This window comes from Labeo rohita, chromosome 2 (genome assembly GCF_022985175.1).
Source record: "Labeo rohita strain BAU-BD-2019 chromosome 2, IGBB_LRoh.1.0, whole genome shotgun sequence".
In the NCBI taxonomy this organism is placed as follows: domain Eukaryota; kingdom Metazoa; phylum Chordata; class Actinopteri; order Cypriniformes; family Cyprinidae; genus Labeo; species Labeo rohita.
The window spans coordinates 11703848-11727672 of NC_066870.1; the positions used below are offsets into that span (position 1 = coordinate 11703848).

The 23825-nt window shown below is 36.3% G+C and overlaps 1 protein-coding gene across 1 annotated transcript; it reads left to right on the forward strand.

Annotated features, from left to right (window-relative positions):
- The first annotated feature begins 536 nt into the window (after nt 1–536).
- wls (Wnt ligand secretion mediator) lies at nt 537–23821 on the forward strand. Its single transcript, XM_051134710.1, has 12 exons — nt 537–778; nt 3358–3633; nt 8814–8938; nt 10257–10418; nt 10770–10906; nt 16657–16825; nt 17046–17143; nt 17262–17325; nt 17597–17740; nt 18466–18549; nt 18650–18803; nt 22830–23821. The coding sequence occupies exons 1-12, from the start codon at nt 673–675 to the stop codon at nt 22937–22939; spliced, it is 1629 nt and encodes a 542-aa protein (XP_050990667.1). The 5' UTR covers nt 537–672; the 3' UTR covers nt 22940–23821.
- The last annotated feature ends 4 nt before the right edge of the window (nt 23822–23825 follow it).

Below are 23825 nucleotides of genomic sequence, written 5' to 3' on the forward strand. Positions count from 1 at the left end.
TCTAAAATGAGTGTCTTGAAATTGAAACAGTTCAATCAAAACCATATAATTGTATATTGTATGTATTATTGCTTGGTACCTCAGAGTTACTAAGTTAATACTTAGAGCTGGAACAGCAACACAAGGCTAAAATGAAGCAGGTTTGTCCTATTGTCCTATTGAGACTCTCAGACTCTGTGTTGCCTCCAGCACAATCTGAAAAATTTATAGAGTAGCATAATTTTAGCTACATAGCTAAAAGCTTGCCAGTCAAAAAGCATGGAAACATGATTTGTGGAGAATATCACAGATGGGAATATGACAAATGTGTTTCGTATTAAAAGACTGAGCAAATGTTATACATACCTCTGAATACTGGAACCATTAAAAATCAACCATTTCGTTTTGCATGCGGCCAATGCTTTAAAAAAGCTTTAAGTTTTGTGCATCTAGTCAAGAGTGTGGTGTGACGTCACGTGCACTCGTTTAGTCTGGAGTTCCTGATGCAGGGTGGGTCACGTGGTCATTCCCTTTTCCCTATAGTTCCCTAGGAAGAGCGCAACACAAGCAGTTCACTAGGGTTTGAGACACAGCCTGTGTCGCGCTCTCAATCTCGGACAGCGCACTGGTCCACCTGGATGCCGTGACTTTCGTTTCTTTGCATTCAGTCCTGACAACAGAGACACTTTGAAAATGGCTGGAGCAATTATTGAGAATATGAGCACCAAAAAGTTGGTGATTGTGGGAGTAATTCTCCTTTTATTCCAGGCGTTCTCCTTTATGGTCGGCGGACTGATTGGTGAGTAGCTACTTTTACAAATCCGCCTAGATTTGGTAGTTCAGGGTTTGTTGGCTTTTACTACAGAGAATGTTGCCATTCGCTCTGGTGTGCAACACGGTGTTTTTTTTTTTGTTGGCCAAAACAGAGAGTCTTCTTCGCGTTCTAAGAAGGAGTGAAAAGTTGCGGAATGGCTTTGTTACAGTAGTGTCAAAGATGGGCGCTTATTTTCACGCCGTCGACTGGTGCAGTCTTTGTGCTGCTGCTTTCAGTGTTCCGCCTGGAAGTTTGAGAGCAGATCATATACAACATTGATTTTTACTCGCTACTTGTGCGCCTTGATGTGTCTAGTTTGTCCCGGGTCTCTGAAATATAGCACGAGAAACTAAACGGAGGAAAGGCTTGTTTAAACCAGCTTGATCTTTTATTTAATAGTGTTAAGTGTCTTCCATATTTGTTTTGTTTACTAACTTATTATAAACAACTTTTTAATTAATGTTCAATCATAGATAGTTCTTAATGTTTCCATTGCAGAGCAAACACATTAATACCTCTCCTTAGTACAGCATAAAGAAATGTTATAGACAAACAATAGACGAAGGTAGGAATGAAGTATGCTGTATATTACACATTTTATTTGCTAATTTTAGTCAATTAACTTGTACCAGTCTTGTATTCTGTTGTTACATTCAGCCTGTCTACTTCTGGTCAGACAATAAAGAGTTAAACGAGGTGCATCTCTAGAACTTTTCTTTGATCTTACATCTGAACAGACAACCCCTCCTCTGTGCCCACAGGCTCTTCCAGCTCTTTTCTCAGTTCGTGTCGACCTCACCAGTGTTATTTTGTTCCCTTTTTTACAGAAACAATGAAATATTCCCTTCTATCTTAAGGCTTGAGTATAAATTTCTATGTAGCTTGTTCCATTTGACACCAACTGGAAAGACTGTTTTGTTCTCTTCCACTTTTCCTATTTGCAACCACACACTTCCTTCTGATTTTGATAGGAAGGGAATAATTTCTTGGTCTCCTGCAGAATGTGGGATGAATGGTGATAAATTAGCTTGCTTTGGCTATTCTTGCCTGTGATTGATTTAATGAAGCAGGATTCCTTTGTGTTTGTTCGGTGGCTGGTGGCAGCCAGGGTAATTGAGTAGAAAGGCGCGCTGCTTCCCCTGTTATTGGACATCTTAAACACGGCATGAGGTCACCGGGCCGAAAGGCGACTATTATTTTGTGTTGGTATTTTGAAGAGGGTTTGTTCCCAGGATTGTGGGTCAATGAATAATTGAATCCAGAGAGGTTTAGTACAGCTAATTTTGTTTGCTAAGTGTATTTCACAGTAACATGGTTGTACCCCGCAATATGTGAGCAGAGCAATTTAAAGGCCCACCCATAAGCTTTTTAGATATTATTAACATTTTTAATCGTGCTGTTGCTCAGTTATATTAAATGAATACTGATAAACACTCCCGGAATAGAGACTGTATCTGAATAGTGTCCTCAAGCTATAGGCTTGTTCACATTATCTCTCACTTCCTGGTCATTTGCACGCTTCAGATGTCCTTGATGACCCAGGAAGGGTTCTATTGACTCATACTTAACAAAAATACCAGGACCAGCCTTCTGAATGGTGGAGGAAGCCTGTCCATACTTTCTTATGCTAATGACCCCCTTAGTAAGAGTATATCAGAGAGTAATTTTGCGAGTCTTGTATTTATTGTCTAAACCTTTGTGTTTCTTTATATTCGCTACTGTTCAAAAGTTTGGGGTCAGTACGTGAAGTCTAAAGAAGTCTCATGCTCACCAAGGCTGCATTTATTTGGTCAAAATACAGTCAAAATACAGTAAATTTGTGAAATGTCATTACAATTTAAAATGAAAAAAGAAAAAAAAATAATTCTGTTTTTCAAGTATGTTAAAATGTGGTTTCTTCTGGTGATGGCAGAAGTAGAATTTTTGGCAGCCTTTACTCTATTCTTCATTGTCACATTATCCTTCAGCAATCATTCTAATATGCTTATTATTGCTGTTTTATTATTATTGCTTATTGTTGAAAATTGTTTTTATAGTTTAATGTTCAAAAAGTTACAAAGAATTCTTGGCATTTATTTGAAATAGTCTTTACTGTCACTTTTAATCATTTTAATGCATTCTTGCTGAAAAGTGGGAAATTCTCTATTTTATATGCAATTTTAGTTTTTGAAAGTATAAATTCCTATTTGTAAAACCATCTGTTTCCAGTTTCTGTAAGAATTATTATTTTTTTAATTAATTTTTTTAATAAATGGATTATACGCTGAATAATTGCAATTGCAATTTCCTGCTTGGTATTTTATTTAAGATTTAGTAACTTTATAACATTCCAAAAATATAGGGGCTAAATTTAATTTAAGACTAAATTTAATTAAAAAAATTAAAGATTTTATACTCCATGTGATTCAAAAAAGCTCTTCTGTTTCTTCAATTCCTGTAAAAATATATATGAGAGCTCTTACTTGTTATCTCTTGCCTGTGTGGTTATCAGTACCTGAAGTTACTGATTGGATTGGATTTCTCTCAAGCTATTCTTAAACTGATATTCAAATATGTTTCCGTAGCTCCCAGCCCAACCACTGCCGTCCACTACCTGGCCACCAAGTGTGTGGACACCGTGAAGACCCACCATAAGGGCTCCAAGTGGTTCATGCCATGGGGCCCTGACCAGTGCAGCAAGATCAGAGACTTTGATGAGGCCATGGCCAAGAGAATCGAGGCCAACAACATTGTGTTTGCAGTCCACATTCCTTTGCCCAACAGAGAGATGAGTGCCTGGTTCCAGTTCATGTTGGTTATTCTCCAGTTTGACATTGCCTTTAAAATGCAAAACCAGATTGGTGAGTAATAAAAAATGTGTGATTGTGTTTTTTTTGTGTGTTTGAGGCTATAATGTGCACCTTCTCTGCCCCCCAAAAAACATAAACATGATATCACTATGGTTTATAAGGTTATACGAACATCACTATTGTGACGAAAGTGTAGGAGGGACACGTGAACACCCAGTGGAATTTCCCATTCTATTCACTCAAAAGTAGATTGGATTTCTCACATGCTGTGAGAGGACTAACAATGATGGATGGTCTGTTTTCTCACTGTTGTGGTTGGAGCCTGAGGGACCTCAATGAGGATTAAGTCAGCATGCAGGTAGGGGGGAACTGCTTAAGGCTTGAACACAGACAATTGCAGGATAATAAAAAGGAATGTAGTCCTCCCATCTGGTTTGATTGCCATTTGAGAATTAAGATGCACAAATCAAATTTTAAAGATTAATAAAATATATCTTCACTAATGTTTTAGCTCATTAGTGTTTCCATCACCATTTAAGTTCCTTTTGACAGTTGTTGTTTTTTTTTGTTTTTTTTTTTGTTTGTCAAGTTAATGCGTCTTTGTTTGAACCTGACTGGTTCCGGCCTTGTGGACCTGCATAGTACTGTTGCCATTTAAAATCATCTGGCTGTGGGAGGGTGGGGATCTGGAACAGCTCCAAGTCTGCCCTTTCAAAAACAGGATTAAGCGGATAACACTGGCCACTAATGAAGAGCCATTGTCGAGCTAGAGCAGTCTGGGAAAGTGATCGGAACGTCTGCTCCTTCTAGCAGCAGGAGCACCTTTGCTGGTTATTCAAGCCTTGAGAAATGTAGGAGGAGTTTTTTGGTTCCTTGGTACATTAACTACTGTGTGGAGCTACCATGGTTTTGTTGTTGTATACTCCACCCTGAAGCATGTGCTAGTAGGAGAAAAATATATGTATTTTTTTTACTTGTTTGACACAGCGTTCTCACTATAAGTGCCTTTACTGCAGATCTTTGCATAATTAATTCTGCCTTGAGCACTTGAATAAACCATTTTTGTATAGTTCAGGGTTTTCTAGCACAGTCTGGAACATGCTCTCCTAGAAGATCATCCGCAGCCAGATGTTATGTGTTTACCATAAGTCTTGTGTGATCTTCTGCCAGCTGTTTCTCTCTCACTCTGTGTATCCTGTTCTCTGAGCAAGACCTCACAGAGTGTCAGCAGTCTTATAAGGTCCTAGCAGGAATTAATTTGGCACTCAGCATTTCACATTGAAAAAGTAATGTTGTGCAGAGAGAGAGGCGTGTTCATATTACTTTTTAATTACAGATGGTACTTTGGTAGTGTTGGGGTAACACAATCGTGTGATTACGTAAACACTTTTTTTTTTTTTTTTTTAAGTAACTACTAAAGTAAAGTGTTACTTTGCACACATCCCATTTTACTAACCAGTGTCTTTGCTGCTGACCTCCGATGATCCAATTCAACCATACTACTAAGCAAAAATGACTTTAGATAAACATAACATTTGTGTTTCATTTTTTTAATTTGCTGAAGAATGTTAAACTTTCTTCTCTGGCATCTTTTCTTCCTGCAATCCAGAATGGCAGCACAGCTGAAAGGTTTGTTTGAGCTGCACACTCTACAGACGTGAATTTACATTTCCTTCGGCCTGAGGCTTATTCATTTCACTTTAGGTTTGAAAGGGTTTTTACATTTGCTAAAAATAGAACTTTTTATATTAAAAACAAACAAGCAAGCCCAGCCTAAATGAGAAAAAGTAATGCAAAAAGTAAAGTAACGCATTACCTTCCATAAAACTAAGTAATGCAATTTGTTTTGCGATTTGTTTTTAGGGAGTAGTGCTATATTGTAATGCATTATTTTTAAAAGTAACTTTTCCCAACACTGCACATTGGTGAATACAAAGCTACTTTATACACATTTTGTTTCCAAATCTTTCCTTTCTAGTTGTTTTATCACTCTAAATGTAAAACAGTATTTTTAACACATTGCTTAAAAAGGTGTTTAAATAAACAGAGATTTTTAATAGTTGCATTATAACTAAGAGCACCATTAAATAATGCATATTTATAGCCTCTAATTTAAAAGTTAAATGTTTTTAATACAGTGCCAGTGAAATCATAATAATTGAATATTTTTTAAAATATATAAATTGACTTTCAAAAATAATTTGTGTTGCATGTTGCGTCCTTTCATTGAAGGTTAATACAGTTTCCAGCGAAACCTGTATTAAGATATGATACACTACCAATCAAAGGTTTGGAGTCAGTAAGAGGTTTTTGGAGAGAAAAAAAAAACACTTTTATTTAGCAATATGCATTAAATTTATCAAAAGTAACAGTAAAGACCTAATTTTACAAGAAGTTTCCACAAAAATACGAATAAAAAAGTTTTCAAAATTGATAATAAGAACTGTTTCCTGAGCACCAAATCAGCATATTAGAATGATTTCTGAATGATCATGTGACACTGAAGACTGGAGTAATGGCTGTTGAAAATTCAACTTTGCCAGAATACAGAATATGGTTATTTTACTCCTTTCACCACAGTACAGATTCTGCAGGCTTTGGCCAGCCAACTTGGTGTGGCACTGTTGAGTGACATAATCAGAATACACATGTCAGAGTGCCAAGTTTTGGATTGCAGGTAAAGCCATTACTATAAGTGACCCTGGACCACAAGTCCAGTCATAAGAGAAATTTTTGAAATTGATTCATCCATCTACATCACCTGAAAGCTGAATAAATACTCTTTCCATTGATGTATGGTTTGGGACAATATTTGGCCGAGATACAGCTATTTGAAAATCTGGAATCTGAGGGTGCAAAAGAATTTAAAAATTGAGAAAATCATCTTTAAAGTTGTCTAAATGAAGTTCTTAGCAATGTATATTACTAATCAAAAATTAAGTTTTGATATATTTATGGTGGGAAATTTACAATGCCTTGATGGAACATGATATTTACTTAATATCCTAATAATTTTTGGAATAAAAGAAAAATCGATAATTTTGACCCATGCAATGTATTTTTGCCTATTGCTACAAATATAGCCATGCTACTTAAGGCTGGTTTTGTGGTCCAGGGTCACATATTCTATAATAATATGCATTTATAATATAATGTAATTGTTTTATAACTGAATCTGCTGTGTTAAATTAGATGTACATTTATGATAATTTGTGCTTATTTTAAGACCTGTTGCTTTTGAAAACAAAAGAGAAAAAAGTTAACCTTTATAAAAATCTAGATTCAGGCCATTCTAATGGATCACATGACCATCATCGGGATCACCAGTCCCTCTGCTTCATTTTCAATAGAGTGCCATTGGTTCTGTCTTTCTCGTCTCTCTGGCCAAGCAGCACAGTTTGGCCAATCTCCAGCAATAACACAGCTGTTGAAATGGCTTAGTCGCCGGGGTGATGCGCGCTGCGCCCGGGCGGAATGTTTGTGTGTGCTAAGCTGACATTCAAAGCTCTTTGGCACAGCCGGTCGTAGGTGGGGGCCACTGCAGACACACTGGAGGAGAGAGGATTGGGCTAATAATGTCTGCCCCTCTCTCCCTCTCTGTTCCTGCTGCCCTTCCCCCCATAAAGCTCAGCCCTCTATGTGCAGGAATTCTCTTTAGTGCTCTCCAGCTTGTTTCATAACACAACAAGGATCTCTTTAGAGAAGTGAAGTGGAACTCACAAGGCTGTGCAAAGCGATCTAAACCACGGCCCCTTTCCCAGCTACCTCCTGCTTTCCCAAAGCTCAGGAGAATCACACCACATGACTCTGTAATACTTTGACAATCCCTTATGCAAAGTTGAACCAAAGTTGAGTCCATGTGAATTTGATCTTTTATATATACCTCCTGATGTGTTGAAAGAGGTGTGTGTAAGGTTATGATTGACTTGAATAGAGAAAATGACTCCTGGGTTACCTTGAGCCACTTTTAGCCATAGTATGATGACAAAAGAGTTATTCATAAGAATGGTATGGGATGTCATAAATCTGTCCTTTCACATGGCTGCATTTAGCCTTGTCCATAAAAGTTCACTACTGTTCTTCAGTCAGCAGGCACTCATTTAATTCCCCAGATGTCAGGGTTTTGAAGAGATAAGAGTTTACTCGAAAATTACCTGCAGTGATCATTTACTCTCACCCTAGTGTTGTTGCAAGCCTATGCAACGACTTTTCCTGTGAAACACAAAAGATTGTTTTTTAGGTGTTGTCAAAATCCGAATGGCAGACCAAAAGTAACGGTGGTTAAATAGTAAAACAGTAAAAGTAAAGTGGTCAGTAGAACTCGTAGAATAATGTTCAAAGAGTCCTGTAGCCATATGATAATGATTGTGTGAGACTGAATTTATTTTGTCATTCACTGAGAATGATGCACTTCGTAGTCTCATCATTTCAATAAATCGATTTGATCTAGTTCCCAAATCCAGACTGTATATCAGCAGGTGCTTTTTTTTTTTAAAACTCCCTCAGATTCTTTGATTGTAGTCCCGAGTTCTCTTAAGGGAACCTACAACCTATATCCAGAATTTAAATAATTACCACCCCGGTGGAGCGAGGTCCTGTGTTGCATCGTCATTTCCAATATTTTACAGATTTGATATACACATGCAGTTTTTTTTTCCACAACTGTTTACATTCACAGACAAAATGCGTTGCAGTCATTTCACAAAATGTCATCTGTGTAGAAATATAACAAAGTCTGTGAACAGGACGTTAACAGAGGCCAGAGATGAGACTGCGAATGACGTAAAGTCGAACTCCTTAAGCTCTCAAAATATTTAAATATTTGTATGTGTATGCATATTTTGCAATGAATTTGTGTGCGCTATAAAAAATATCTTCTCATGCTGCAAAGATGTCGCTGGCATCTTTGTTTGGATTGTGTTAATTCCACATGGCTACAGATATTTTTCGAGGTCAGTTCAGCCTGTAATAGAGCAAAAACATCTTATTTTATATACTTTTTCATTCTTTATTGTCTTACGATTAAAGAAAAAAAATTCCTTGTTTAAAAAAAAAAAAAGATCGGATATCAGATTTGGCAATCAGAGGTTTTAAAGAAGATTAAGCGGTTAAGATAAGTAGAAAATAGTAGTTATTATAATCCAGCAACTGTTACTGGTTATATATGTTACTGGTGCATTATCTTTGTGATATATCAGACTGAATTATGTGTGTTCTTTGTTGGCATGTAGAAGATGGAGCTTTGGTCACCATGGATGTTGGTCTGGCCTACAGAGACAGTACCCTGAGTGAGTGGACTGAAATGGCCCATTCCATAGAGCATCGCAAACTGAGCTGCAATTTCACTGCAACCAAGGTAAACATGTTAGTCATTTCTGACCTATAACAAATCCTTAACACTGATAGTGTTAAAAGAGAAGTTCACTTCCAGAATAAAAAATTACAGATAATTTACTCACCCCCTTGTCATCCAAGATGTTCATGGCTTTCTTTTTTCAGTCGTAAACATTTCAGGAATGTTTCCCATATAGTGGACTTATATGGTGCCCACGAGTTTGAAATTCCAAAATGAACGATTACATAATTGTGGCATCTGTAATTGTAATCACGATTATAAATTCGATTAATTGTGCAGCCCTACCAGTCACTATCCTCCACCGCAGGTAATCCTGTCAGTTTTGTTGTCTGCTCACTTCTCAAATGCTCTGCTCTTTACCGAGGTATAAAGCTGTCGTTGGTTAATTAAGATTTGACAGACTAAATTGGGCCTCAGTTGTTTTGATGTGTCAAATGTGAAAAGACTTATATGGTGCCCACGAGTTTGAAATTCCAAAATGCAGTTTAAATGCAGGTTTAAAGGGCTCTAAAAGATCCCAGCCGAGGAAGAAGGGTCTTATCTTGCGAAACGATCGGTTATTTTCTTACAATTTTTACAATTTATTTACTTTTAAACCTCAAATGCTCGTCTTGTTTAACTCTGTGTGTACTCTGTGCATTCTGGTTCAAGACAGTTAGAGTAGGTTGAAAAACTTCCATCTCATTTTGTCCTCCAACTTTAAAAATTGTCCTACATTGCTGTTTTTTTTTTTTTTTTTGTAAAGGGCATTTGACCTTCTTTGCACGTTAAGTTTGTAAACACTGGGTTGGTGCTTCTGTAGCAATTTAGGAAGATTTTAAAAAGTATATAAATTGTAAACCTTTTTTGTTTTAGAAAATAACCGATAGTTTAAGACACTTTTTCCTCGGCTGCGATCGTTTAGAGCCATTTAAAGCTGCATTTAAACTGCATTTTGGAAGTTCAAACTTGTGGGCACCATAGAAGTCCACTATATGGAGAACATTCCTGAAATGTTTTCCTCAAAAACTTAATTTCTTTATGACTGAAGAAAGAAAGACATGAACATCTTGGATGACAAGGGGGTTGAGTAAATTTTTGTTCTTGAAGTGAACTTCTCCTTTCAGGCCATTTTACAATGTGCAAGGCTGCCGCTTCCCATTACCCAATTTTGTTCACAACCGGTCAAACTGAATTTAGCTTGCACATGCTCAGTTGCCTGCAGTCTCTATAAACACTATATAGGGAACAAGTGTATTGTACCTTAAATAGCTCAGTATTCAGCTTTGTTTCCTTTGTAAATGTTCAAAACCTCACCAGAATATCTTTTTATTTTCAGACTTATGAGAACGAGGGGCGCTACTATGACTGTGACCTGTTGCCCTTTATGGAGGTTGGCAGTGTGGCCCATAAATATTATCTTCTTAACATCCGTCTACCTGTCAATGAACGCAAAAAAGTCAACATCGGGATTGGAGAAATCAAAGACATCCGTCTTGTGGTGAGTCTTCACACAGTACAGAATGTGTGCTGTGAATTTGATAAATACAGTCATAGAATGCATGTTTACTCAAGCAGTTATCCAAGCAGTTTTGTTTGAGCTTTGTTTGCATGGGAGGATTTTGGCCCAGTCTCGGCTTGTTATAATTGGCAGACACGTCTGGACAGGGCAATGGTTATACAAATGTCAGTGGACTGGAGATATCTGGATTGCATCACCTCTTAATCCTCACTTTTGTTTGTCTTACTCCGCTTATTTGACTCTCAGCAAACAACCATACCTATCAATTAAGTGCTCTTAATGTGTTACTTGTGATGTCATTGTATTGTCCCTCTTAATGTAACTTTCCAGAGCATTCATCAAAATGGTGGCTTCACCAAGGTTTGGTTTGCCATGAAGACGTTCCTTACTCCCAGCGTCCTCATTATCATGATCTGGTACTGGAGGAGAATAACCCAGATGACCAGGCCACCTGTTCTTCTGGAAAAGTAAGACCATTTTGCTTCTGTCACTTGCTTAAATTTTCTGCTAAATCAAGGCAACGTTCACACAGCAGCAGAATATTGTCAGTCCTGTATTTGAGTCCTTAATAGGGTTACGTTCAGACACAGTTTGGTAATTTATGGGTTTGATAACTGTATTCTATAACCAAACTTACATAAGTAAACTTGGGTTTCAGATCTGTATTTTAGGGGAAGCCCTGCTGTGTGAACATACACACAATCATAACTAATTAGCTTTCACATTGCAGGTTTTCATGTTTCGTTTCATTGTTTTCCGTAATTTACAGAAAAGCAGGTATGAGCTGTGTCATCTGAGATTTTAGATCCAGTCACTACGGCTGCACGATTATGACAAAAATCATAATTGTTGATTATTAATTATGATTATCACAATTTATATTTAATGATGCTTTGAATGGCTTTATACCATTGTTTGAAGCGCTGCATGGCACCTTTTTATGTATAGTTTCTTCTTTAAATATAAAAAATGTAAAAATTAAAACTATGAAAAAAAAAACATGTAGGAAAAGATAACATGTAGGAAAAACACACCCACCCCCACATCTTAAGCAGGCAGAATATATATATATATATATATATAGGGGTGGAGCCGAACCCGAATACGGTATTCGGAAAGGCACAAATAGCGTGTTTTTTACAAATACTTATTTCGAACAAATACTTAAAAAAATATTTGTATTCGGGAACAAGAAAAACTTCATATCAAAAAGCTGCGTTTCCTCATGAGACCGCAGTGCATGCCCGCATGAGCGAGTGAGTGGGTGACATTCAGGAGTCGGAGGGGTTGGGGGCAGGGCATATGCTCCCAAAATTTAATCTGCGCGACCGCAAAATATATTTGGAAGCATTTGTGCGAGTGCGAGAAATCGTTGCGGTGCGACTTGTTTTTATTTCTTTACAAAACTTTCGCTAGCCTAACTACTGCCCAGACTGCTGTGAGCTGATACAGTGACAGTTTCGCCGTTTTCTCCAACATTACATAACTAACTAAACTTGATCTTTACATTCTTAACAGATTTTAGATATTAGCCGTCAATCACTCCCTGTCACTGACACTGCGCTCCGCTGAAACTCGGAACCGGCCGTTTTTCTCTCTCTCTTAACCAACCTCTGTTCCAGATTTGTACAAACTACATTGCAATTAGGGGTGTGTGATATGACGATTTTTGATTGTGGACAATTAAAATGTCTCCACAATCTGCTTTTGAAGAAATATACTATATTTTGTGCTACAGCGCACATTCTGGCATACATTCACATCAAATGATAACTCCACTCACGCAGGGGCGTAATTTCCACTGGGGACACACTTTTCAAAATCCCGTTTGTGTCCCACCACTTCAATAGTTTTGTTAAATTAATGTCTTGTATTGTGGAATGCACGCTCAGCACCGCAGAGAGTTTCGCGCCATCGTTAAAACTAAACCGAAAGTAAAACGCGCGCGCGCGCATTCAAAAGCGATTTTAATACCCCACGTTTAGAGAGCGACTCCCCAGTTCACCTTAGCATAGCTTCCCGTCACTCATTAACTTAGTTGGAACTCCTCACATGGATTTGGGCAACCAAATAGAAAAGAGTGTGGCTGCTGCTGAGATCTCTTGGTCCTCCACCGGCCAAAAAAAGTGTGTAGAAGTGTAACGCAAAAAAACTGGATTTTTACGCCTATTTTGAATTTTACTCGAATACAAATACAAATACAAATACTTTTCTCCCCTCAACAAATACAAATACAGATACAAATACCGGCTGCTTTGCACACCCCTAATATATATATATATATATATATATATATATATATATATATATATACATATATATGCCTTTGAATGATTACATAATTGTGGCATCTGTAATTGTAATCACGATTATAAATTTGATTAATTGTGCAGCCCTACCAGTAACTATCCTCCACCGCAGTTAATCCTGTCAATTTTGTTGTCTGCTCGCTTCTCAAAAGCTCTGCTCTTTACTGAGGTATAAAGCTGTCATTGGTTAATTAAGATTTGACAGACTAAATTGGGCCTCAGTTGAACTTTTGATGTGTCAAATGTGAAAAGACTTGCAGTTTTGAATGTCACTATATATGACATTTATGACTAACACTGTAATTACAGATAGTGGTTGCAAATGGAATACGGGGTTGACTTTAGATGCATATTTATACAAATGTAGATATGTTTTGTAGCACAGAAGTTAACATAGTAATTTGTTTCTGGTGTTATTGTTTTACTGGTCAATAGAATAAAGAAATGTAAGATCATTTAGATCCTCACACTGCTGTGACCATAGGAAACATTTTGGTAACATTTTTTTGCAAAAGCGTTGCTATGGTGTTGCAGTTTTGTTGGGCTGTTTGGGTGAGTTTATGAGAAAACAGGGGTTATGGGTTGTTTTTACAGTATTACAGTACTTGCTTGGGTGTTGTGGGTTGATAGCTAGGTGCTTGCTACTGACAACACTTTAAATTTGATGAAGGAATCAAAATGGTAAAATGTTTTGTTATGAAACATCTTAATGTTTTCAAAAGCACTTCATAATACATTTACATTCAAGCATATTGTGTACTCTCTTATACAAAGCAATCTAAACTGCATTTAAGCGTTTTATCAGTTCATTTGTTCATGCATTCCCTAAAAATCAAACCCATGATCTTGTTGTTGTTAGCGCCATGATCAACTGTTTGAGCTACAGGAATGCATTTAACAATCAATTTCTCAATACAAAATAAATTGAATTGTGAAAGTGTTTGATATGACACTATTTCAGTTAGATGACCAAGATCCGATATTAAAGGGATAGTTCACCCGAAAATTCTGTCATTAAAGGAGAAGTCCACTTCCAAAACAAAGATTCACATATAATGTACTCACTCCTTCGTCATCCACGATGTTCATGTCTTTCTTTCTTCAGTTGTAAAGAAATTGTTTTCTGAGGAAAACATTTCAGGATTTTTTTTCCATATAATGGACTGCTATGGTGCCCCAAGTTTGAACTTCCAAAATACGGTTTAAATGCGGCTTCAAACGCGGTTGTAAACGATCCCAGCCGAGGAGGAAGGGTCTTATCTAGCGAAACGTTCGGTTATTTTCACTAAAAAAATACAATTTAAATACTTTTTAATCTCAAATGCTTGTCTTGCGTTTCTCTCCATGAACTCTGTGTATTCTGGCTCAAGACAGTTAGGGTATGTCGAAAAACTCCAATCGTATTTTCTCTCTCAACTTCAAAAATCATTTCAAAATCATCCTACATCGCTGCAGAAGTTCCAACCAAGTCTTTGCAACGTGAACATGCAAAGAAGATCAAACACAAAAAAGGTAAAACAGCGATATAGGGCGATTTTTGAAGTTGAGGGAGAACATGAGATGGGAGTTTTTTGACATACCCTAACTGTCACGAACCGAAACAAAAACAGTGCAAGCAGAGTAAGACGAGACGGTGTTTGGCATTAAAAAGTATATAAATTGTATTCTTTTTATTAAAATAATAACTGATCGTTGTGCTAGATAAGAGCCTTCTTTCTTGGCTGGGATCATTTACAACCACATTTGGGATCGTTTGAAGCTGTATTTAAACTGCATTTTGGAAGTTCAAAATTGGGGCACCATACCAGTCCCTTATATGGAGAAAAATGCTGAAATGTTTTCCTCAGAAAGCATAATTTCTGTACGACTGAAGAAAGAAAGACATGAACATCTTGGATGACAAGTGGGTGAGTAAATTATTTGTAAATTGTTGTTCTGGAAGTGGAGTTCACCTTTAATTACTCACCCTCATGTCATTCCAAACCCAAGACCTTCGTTTATCTTCTGCCTTGTTTACGTACAGAGCACATGCATCATGGTACTCTTCATAATGGCGCTAGGGTGACACATAGGAGAAGAATTGCTGAAGTCAATATTTTGTTTTTCTTTGTGCAATTTTCCTAAAATTACAGTTAAACCACTGATCACATGAACTATTTTAACGACGTCCTTACTGTGTTTCTGTGCCTTGACCGTGGTAGGACTCCTGCTGTCTATGGAGGGTCAGAAAGCTGCTCTTGAATTTTATCTACAATATCTTAATTTGTGTTCCGAAGAAGATTGAATGTCTTACAGGTTTGGAACGACGAGTAGTTAATGACAGAATTTTCCCTTTAATGAAAATCCTGATGATCACTGTCTTTTTCATCTTTTCCATAATTTAATTAAAATTAAATTTTCATTTAGTTTCTTCTTTGCAAACTAAACATGCACCAACCATCCATCTCTCACACACTCCTTAGTGCCTTTGCACTAGTGGTCCCAGAAGACAGGAAGCTCTCAAGCGGTTGTTCTCTGTGCATCTTGCAGACAGGATAATTATTTTTTCATGTTGTAAAAGCTTTTCCATAGCATGTTTTTTACTGGAATGTCAAGATGGGAACTGGAATCCTCTTTTACTTTTCTAAGGGAGCTAAGAAATGTGTGACATGGGCTCCCGCTGGCTTTCTTGTTATTGGAATGATGCCAGAATGCTGCTTCATGGCAGTGGAACCGGCGGAGTGTGTGAGTTACACGTCTCCAGGGAACAGCTTATTTTAGTTGACGTCATGGATGTGTGCTGTCTTGCATTCTTGCTCTTCACAGCTAGCTGTTTGTGCACTTGTGCGTTTAAAATATTCTTCTAGTTCTTGGATCAATGATATGATGCTCTTTTTTTTTTTTCTTCAAAAATACATAAATGCACCTTCATACATACAGTGACTTAAATACATTGCATGTAAAATAAGAACTGTGAAACATCAGGCAAAGCTGAATTTTCAGCAGTCATTACTCCAGTCTTTAGTATCATATGATCCTTCAGAAATCATTCTAATATGCTCATTTGATGCTGAATAACATTTCTTATTGTCAAAGCCTTGATACTTTAGTATCTTTAAAAAAAAGTCTTTAAAAAAAGAGAGTTCAAAAGAGTAGCGGAAGAGTATTTGAAATACAAAAGAGCATTTGAAATACAAATCTTTTGTCACTTTTGATCAATTTAATGTATCCTTGTTGAAAAGAATATTAATTTCTTTCTTTCAAAAAAAAACAAAAAAAACCTCATTGACCCCCAAACTTAAAAAGCACCTGAAAATGCATCTAAAACTTAAAAAAAAAAAAAAAAAAGTAACATTGATTAGTGTGTTTATTGTGGATGAAGAATGTTATTACTTTAACGTTTCTTGCTATAAAACCACATGAAGCCAACATGAAATTGAGTACATGTCTAAGAACTTGGTACATGTGTTCTAAACTAATATTTTCAAAGATATTTTCTTTTCTTTATTGTGGACTCTCTTGTCATTTCATACTGCAAATTTACTTTTTGCTAGCTGAAAAGCTGCTTTGTTCCCATTGCAAGCATACAAATGCACCTTCATACCCTCACCAGAGTTGAACTCATGGAACATTCCTGGCATTCCAACACAATATGGTCTCTTTCTGCCCTGATTGGGCAGACTGGAATGTGATTCATGTGTTTGAAGTCACATTCTACACCCCATCTCAGTTGCGCCAAATTAACTTGTCCCAGCACGCTTGCTTTTGAACACTAGAAAAGGTTAAATCCAACATGGAGCCATATTTGTTTGACTTTGTTTTGGCTTTGTCTTTTCATGTATATGTTGGATTTAAAAAAAAAAAAAAAAGTGATCTTTGTTGGTTATGATTAAAAATGATCATATCTCTGTATGCTTTGTGTACTTTAGGATTATCTTCGCTCTGGGAATATCCATGACCTTCATCAATATCCCAGTTGAATGGTTCTCAGTGGGTTTCAACTGGACCTGGATGCTGCTGTTTGGTGACATCCGACAGGGCATCTTCTACGCCATGCTTCTTTCTTTCTGGATCGTCTTCTGCGGAGAACATCTCATGGTAAGTACCACTTTACTGTTTGTCCAAACAATGGAATACTATAAAGGAGTGCTTGGAAATTGTTTATTTAATGCAGAATTACTTTGCAGTTTTGTGTTAGACTAAACTAACTTGTAGTAAACAGAGCTACTGAATTGATTTTCATATTGCCATACAATTGATTGCCATACAAAATTGAACATGTTTTATATAATGTTACATTTTTTTTTTTTCCCTCAAGGACCAGACTGAGAGAAACCGTTTTTCTGTGTACTGGAAGCAAGTCGGACCCATTGTCTTTGGCTCCTTCTGCCTGTTCATTTTTGATATGTGTGAAAGGTGAGCCAATGTTGAACTACCCATATTCTTGGCATGAAGTATTCTCTTTAGTGTCCATCTAACTCCAGTTCTTTAGTCCTTAGTATTGAAAAAAACATTCTATTTATTTCCTTCATAGAGGAGTACAGCTGAAGAACCCTTTCTACAGTATCTGGGCGTCAGATGTTGGGACAGAGCTAGCTGTATCCTTTTGGCAGTGTGGGATGTCGATACAGATGTTTCTTAATTAAAGAGAAGATCTTCAGGATGGTGACTAATGGTCAAAACCATGCTCTGTTCAGTAATGTATTGTAGTCATGCATCTTCCTTATGTGCCACATATGTTCAGACCTACTATGCCACTAAAGCCTTCTAGAGTAAATAATGATCCACTTAGCCATACTGTTGCTTATTTCTACACTTTTGTGGTATATGCTTTGTGTTAAGTTACCACTTTAACTGAGGCTGGTGCAGATGGCTTTCATCATTGTAGCAGGAATCTGTGCATGTCTCTACTTTCTGTTCCTGTGCTTCATGGTGTTCCAAGTGTTCAGAAACATCAGTGGGAAAAGGTCGTCCTTACCTGCTATGACGAAGGCTCGTCGACTTCATTATGAGGTAATGTGTAATCTATCTTTATGTCTTCGTTTTGATATGCTAACCAAGGCTGCATTTGCTCAAAAATGCAGTAAAAATAGCAATTTTGTCAAATATATTTACAATTTTAAATAACTGTTTCCTATTTTAATATATTTTACATGTAATTTGTAAAATATAATTTATTCCTATAATTTATTTATTATCCAATGGTAGCTGAAGGTTTCCTGCGTGTTTGGTCTTTTCGGTTGTGCCAAGTAGTTTAGTTTCAGTTAAGCTTTCAGACTCCATAATCTCGAATTTAGGTTGAAATGCAAACTGGTTGATTGTCCGTTTCTGACTTTTAATATTGTGACACTTGGTGATTATTTTTAACTATTTACTTTTTCAAAATGAATATTTTACTCGTTCAAAATGTGTTTGTATTGCCCATATATCATTAGATCAAAGTACTTGAGGTTCCTTACAATGCTGATTTAGTGGTCTAGAAACATTTGGTAGTATCAGTGTAATATTTTTGTGGAAACAATGAAATACTTTTTTTTACAGGATTCTTTGAATAGTATGTTCATAAAAACAGCATTTATAAATGGTACAGTTTTTAATAAAAGTCTTTACTGTCACTTTTACTAATCCCAAATTTTGAACAGTATTGTGTATTCAACTTTTTGATGTTTGATGTATTTAATTTTACCAGTTTGATTTTACATAACTTAAGTTTCTTGAATATGTTTTCTCTCATGTAGGGCCTCATCTTCCGCTTCAAGTTCCTGATGTTGGTCACACTAGCATGTGCTGCAATGACTGTCATCTTCTTCATTATTAGCCAGGTATAGATTAATTGTCTGCTAAATCAGTTTCTACATGATATGTTATTGTAGATTGATTCATTCATATGGTTTTCATTATGTATGTGTTGTGTGTTAACAGGTGAATGAGGGTCACTGGCACTGGGGTGGCTACACGGTTCAGGTGAACAGCGCCTTCTTCACAGGAATCTATGGCATGTGGAACCTCTATGTGTTTGCCCTCATGTTTCTCTATGCACCATCCCACAAGCGTTATGGGGACGAGCAATCAAGCGGTGAGACTCTTGGACAGTAAACCTGCATTCTGACAGCTTGAATAATAGCTACTTTATAACTCTGATGGGAAAACGTCTACACAGACATGCTCCATATCATAGGTCATTCTGAATTATAAGCCTGTATCAACCAAGATCAAGGATGGTCCAGCAATATGCACCTCGTCAGTCATCATGGAATGGACATTATGGACCCTTGATAGATAATTATAACCATGGGCGTAAATCCCGGGGGGGACGGAGGGGACATGTCCCCCCCCAAAACAAAAAATTATTAAAAAAAAAAAAAATCGCACTCTCTATTGTGAAAAATATATGTATGTATACCTAAAATAAGTAGTGTAAGTAGAAAACCCCCCCCGCAAAAAATGCATTTAGAAACAGTTGAGTTCCCCCTCCCCTTCCTCACAGTGGTTTGGCCCACTGCTTTCCCAGTTCAAGTCAGGTGTGTGGTTGCGGCTCAATTAATGTTAAACTCCAGTAAGTAGGGTATATTATTCACTTTAAATAAAGCGATTATCTTTAATGTAGTTGATGCAGACTCATTCATAAATTAGTTGCGGCAAAAATGCTGATTACCGATGTAATTTTCCATGAATCTGCTATATTAGCGATTAAATTATTACTTATCTAGTTAACGTTAGCTTGTTTACAATAGCTTGTTGCATAGTGCACTACAACTAACACGACAAAGCCGTTTCCCATGCATTGTTTTATTTGTGACGACTTGGCATAATGTTAACTTAACATTAACGGCCACAATTAGCATATTGTTTTACTAAATGAGCACTGTGCTACGTCCGAACTGACCCCACTGTATTTTTTTGTATAATCAATATCTATTCCGTTCTAAGTGTCTTAATTAATTTTAAATACAATTTAAACCTTTTTTTAATTCCTTGTTTTTATTGTTGTGATTATTTTTTATGATAGTTTTACTTTCTTTATGTAAAGCAATTTGAATTACCATATTATTTAATAATTGATTTTGTTACAAAACATTACTTATTTTATATATCTTTTTCACAATAACAGTCATGTTTAAATTTTATTGTATGTTGATGGCTTGACTGTAAACAACATAACAAACAATGCAATAAATAGTTTTGAAGAAAAATCTGCTTTGTCATTGAACTTGAGAAAAACTTTGAAAATAACCATAATGGCGCAGTCTCCATGCTACAATAATAATGATAGAAGCAAAGTTTTTCACTGTGGGGACATATCTTTATAAGTACAGTTTGACTGTATTATTTGTGTCCCCTTCAAAAATTGCTCATGAGAAATTTTATATTTATTGTCCCCCCCTACTGTTAAATGAAATTTACGCCCATGATTATAACGTTTGATGAAAATCCTAACCAAACTAATATTTGACCTGGAGTAAACTTGCCTAATCTACAGTGGCATCGACATATAGTTCAGACTCTATAGCCATAGCATTGTATATTATGTTTATATTATATTTTTAGTGTTTCGAAAGTGGCCATTTGACATTAGAAAACCAAAAAAACCCCAAACATTTTATATACTTTGATACAATAAAAATACTTTATTTTATGTCTTCCAGATAGCTGTAAATACATACAAATGTGCAAAAATGTTGCCCTTATTAGCATTAGGATTATTTGGTTTTCAGATAAACTGAGACTACATTTTGAGGCACACCCAAAACTGCTCAGTTTTTCCCTTGAATCATGAGAAATTAATGTGTAATGCACAAATGTTTTTTTTTTAATTGTGCTGTATCGAAATGCACAGGTTGTCTAAATCAATCTTGGAATGTGAAAAAGATGTCTCAAAAGAGTCAGACAGTGCAGTTTCATGTTTGTAGCACAAAGAAATCAGTACGTGCAGCACTCACATTGACTTAGCACCATGTAAAACAGTCTCCCCGTGTTTGTTGGACTAGCACATCTTGATGCCAGGAAAGGGTGGGGCTTGTTTTTTTTTTTTCCCCTCTTTTTGGGAAATGGGCCTCATTGGCGGCAGTGGGTGTCTCTAATCTAGGCCAGGCTTCCTACTTGGGCTGGTCTAATGAAAACCATCAATATCTTGATGTCGTGCTTGAAACTTTCTTTACAGTTTCTGTCCCCGAATGGTTTTTATTGTAATGTCAGATTAGGCATTCCGGAATGTGCCCCCTCAGATTTTGAGCCAAGTGGATTTTGAATGCAGATTCCAAAAGACAAAAAATAGCCAAATAATATTTTCTATATTTAATACAATCACACCGGTGTGATTAGATTGTTCAGTGAGTATCATCATCAGCTGCTAATTCAAATCTGCATTCGCTGGCTGGTGTTGAGCCAGAGACGTTTTTACAGCACTGTGAATTATAACCAATCACACACGATTCTGTTGAGCATATGAATGCAATGACCAATCAGAGGCATTCAGATGAGTCATCACTAAAAATGCCAGTGTTTTCTTTACTCGTTTACTGACTGAATACTTCTTTCTGGCGGATTCTCTCGTCAGAAATAACAAAGTGCAGATGTGTGTACAAATCTGTAATATATTCATTTTACAGTGTAAACGGCTTCAGTGATTTTAATGGGAGTTTTTGGGAGTGCTTGAACTCTAGACTGTCAGTGAAAATGTTCTTTGATAATGTAAATGTTCTTTGCTCTCTTTCTGTACATCGAAAGTGTTATGATTAGTAGCCTAACTTGCAATGTTTTTATTCACATAACTTTCAGTGTTAAATTCACATTAAATATAAAGTCAGTCATATTAAAAATATGATATGGCATGACACCCATATCTGTTTCTTAAGTAAACAGATAGGTTTTTATGCATAGTTAATAGACTACATTATAAGGCTACTTTGACCATCGCCCGTAATAGATCAACTAACATAACCGCCCACTCGTGCCCCTTCAAAAATAATGAGTTCATGACGCCCCGATCTTCAAACATTACTTCAATATTTCGTGCTTTGTTTTATGGGTTTATTTTATTTAAGTGCATGATGCCAGGAGTTAACAAATCACTCTCAGCTCTCACGTTGAAATTCACTAACGTTTTGTAGGCAACATATAGAAAAACTGGTATTATATTGTTTATTTCATAATGACTGTGGTTTATGATGACTTTACTGGCAAGATGTTTGGTAGGTAAGAATACATTTATAAAGAATATACCACTGAAATATTTGGGGTCAATAATATTTAATTTTTGATTAAAAAAAATTACTTTATAGACATTTTATAATGTTACAAAAAAATTCTGTTATTTAAAATCAGCATATTAGAATGATTTCTGAAAGATCATGTGAAATCATATGAAAATTCAGCTTTACTATCACAGGACAAAATTACATTTTCAAATATATTAAAATAAATAAATACATTTTTAATGAATTAAATTTAAATTGTAATATTTAAGTGTATTGTTGTTTTCAGTATATTTTTGATCAAATAAATGCTGTCTTGGTGGCAACAATTTTGGGGTATTTTCTTGTTTGTTATGCTGAATTCTTTATGAAGGTGGCCGTTAGAGAGAAAGAGAGAGAGAGAGAGAGAGAGAGAAAAAAAGACAAGGTGCTTCCTTACTTTTTGGCCTTTTTTCTCCCCTTCTCTTCTGTGTGGAAATGGGCCCCACAGGCAGCAGTGAGTAATTCCACTCTAGGCCAGGGCTGGTCTAATGAAAACCACCAATATCTTGATGTCCTGCTTAAAACTTTAGAGTTTTCTGTTCCCAAATGGTCTTTATTGTTATTGCATATTTACACTATTTGTTCTTGATGTGATTGCAAACATAGTGGATCTTAATTTAGTACTGAAAAATGACTGTGCTAGATAGAAAAATAGTGCATCACACATGGATTTCCATATTTATTCAGACTTGTGCGGCAGCATTTTTGGAGTATTTTCTTGTTTGTTATGCTGAATTCTTTATGAAGAAAACATTATTGCCTCAAAAACATGTTTCCTGTTGTTCCTACAATGTCTTAATAATCTGTTTAAGATTAAGTATTGATCAGTCACTAATACATATTCCTCACTACCTTTTTCCATATAGCTGATCAGGCTGGAAACAGTGGTGAAGACATACAGTTGACCACCACCATCACACATGTGGACGGACCTACAGAGATCTACAAAATGACCGGCAAAGAAGCTCAAGAGTAACCATCTCCTTTATTCAGCAATCCAACAAGAATCTCAAAAATTCAAACAATAGGCTTTTGCGTTTCCTGTGTGGTCCCCGTCATTTCAAACACAGCGTCACAAATATCAAGCCCCTTTTTCACTTTTTGGCTTTCCATTCCACTGAGGTTTAGTCTAAAACATCTGCTTGTGCAATGCTGTAGAAAAACGGAGTTGTGCACCATCTTGTGGGTGCTGAGAGGAATTATGAAGTGTATCTCGCACTCTGGAAAAGCACTGGTGTTTGCAAGGACCAATACAAAATACTTCAAAAATAGGGAGGAAAGGGAAACAAGGTCAGTTAATTTAATTATGCAGCAGTTCTTTCTTGTTTCTTTATTCTGTAGCTGAGGTCATTGTTTTCCACTTTAATTTTGTAATTACAAAACAAGGAAGAAAAACTCTGTCAGCATACTGTATGGTTAGGTATGTTTTTCTGTTGATCCTTCCTCATATGACTTCCTTAAACACTCCCTACCAAAAGTAAACACACACATGGAACCCATAACATGAATGACCAAGTTCAAACCAAGGTCTCCCAAAACAAGATGTGGATGTAAAGTGACACATATGGATAGATTCAGGTCCTTGTGTTCTGAATGGCAAACACTATGTTCATTATGTTACAATGTAGAGATATATTTTTTATAAAGTGCTTATTTTCATCTGTATGAAAGCATTAGTGGCTGTATTGTATTGTGTTGTAAAAAAAGTATCTTTTTCAGATTTTTGTTTGTATCACATGGAAATTTAGTTTTTTCTTTTTTCATGCTTTTTATGCTAATTTAAATAATAATAAAAAAAATTAGAATTGTTTGGTTAAAGGGACTTTGCTTAATAAAATATTGGTGAACAGAACTGAAAGATG

Coding starts and splice junctions, on each gene's coding strand:
- wls (XM_051134710.1), top strand. CDS start 673: ATGGCTGGAGCAATTATTGAGAATATGAGCACCAAAAAGTTGGTGATT. Junction 779..3,357: donor TATGGTCGGCGGACTGATTG/GTGAGTAGCTAC, acceptor ATGTTTCCGTAG/CTCCCAGCCCAACCACTGCC. Junction 10,419..10,769: donor TCAAAGACATCCGTCTTGTG/GTGAGTCTTCAC, acceptor GTAACTTTCCAG/AGCATTCATCAAAATGGTGG.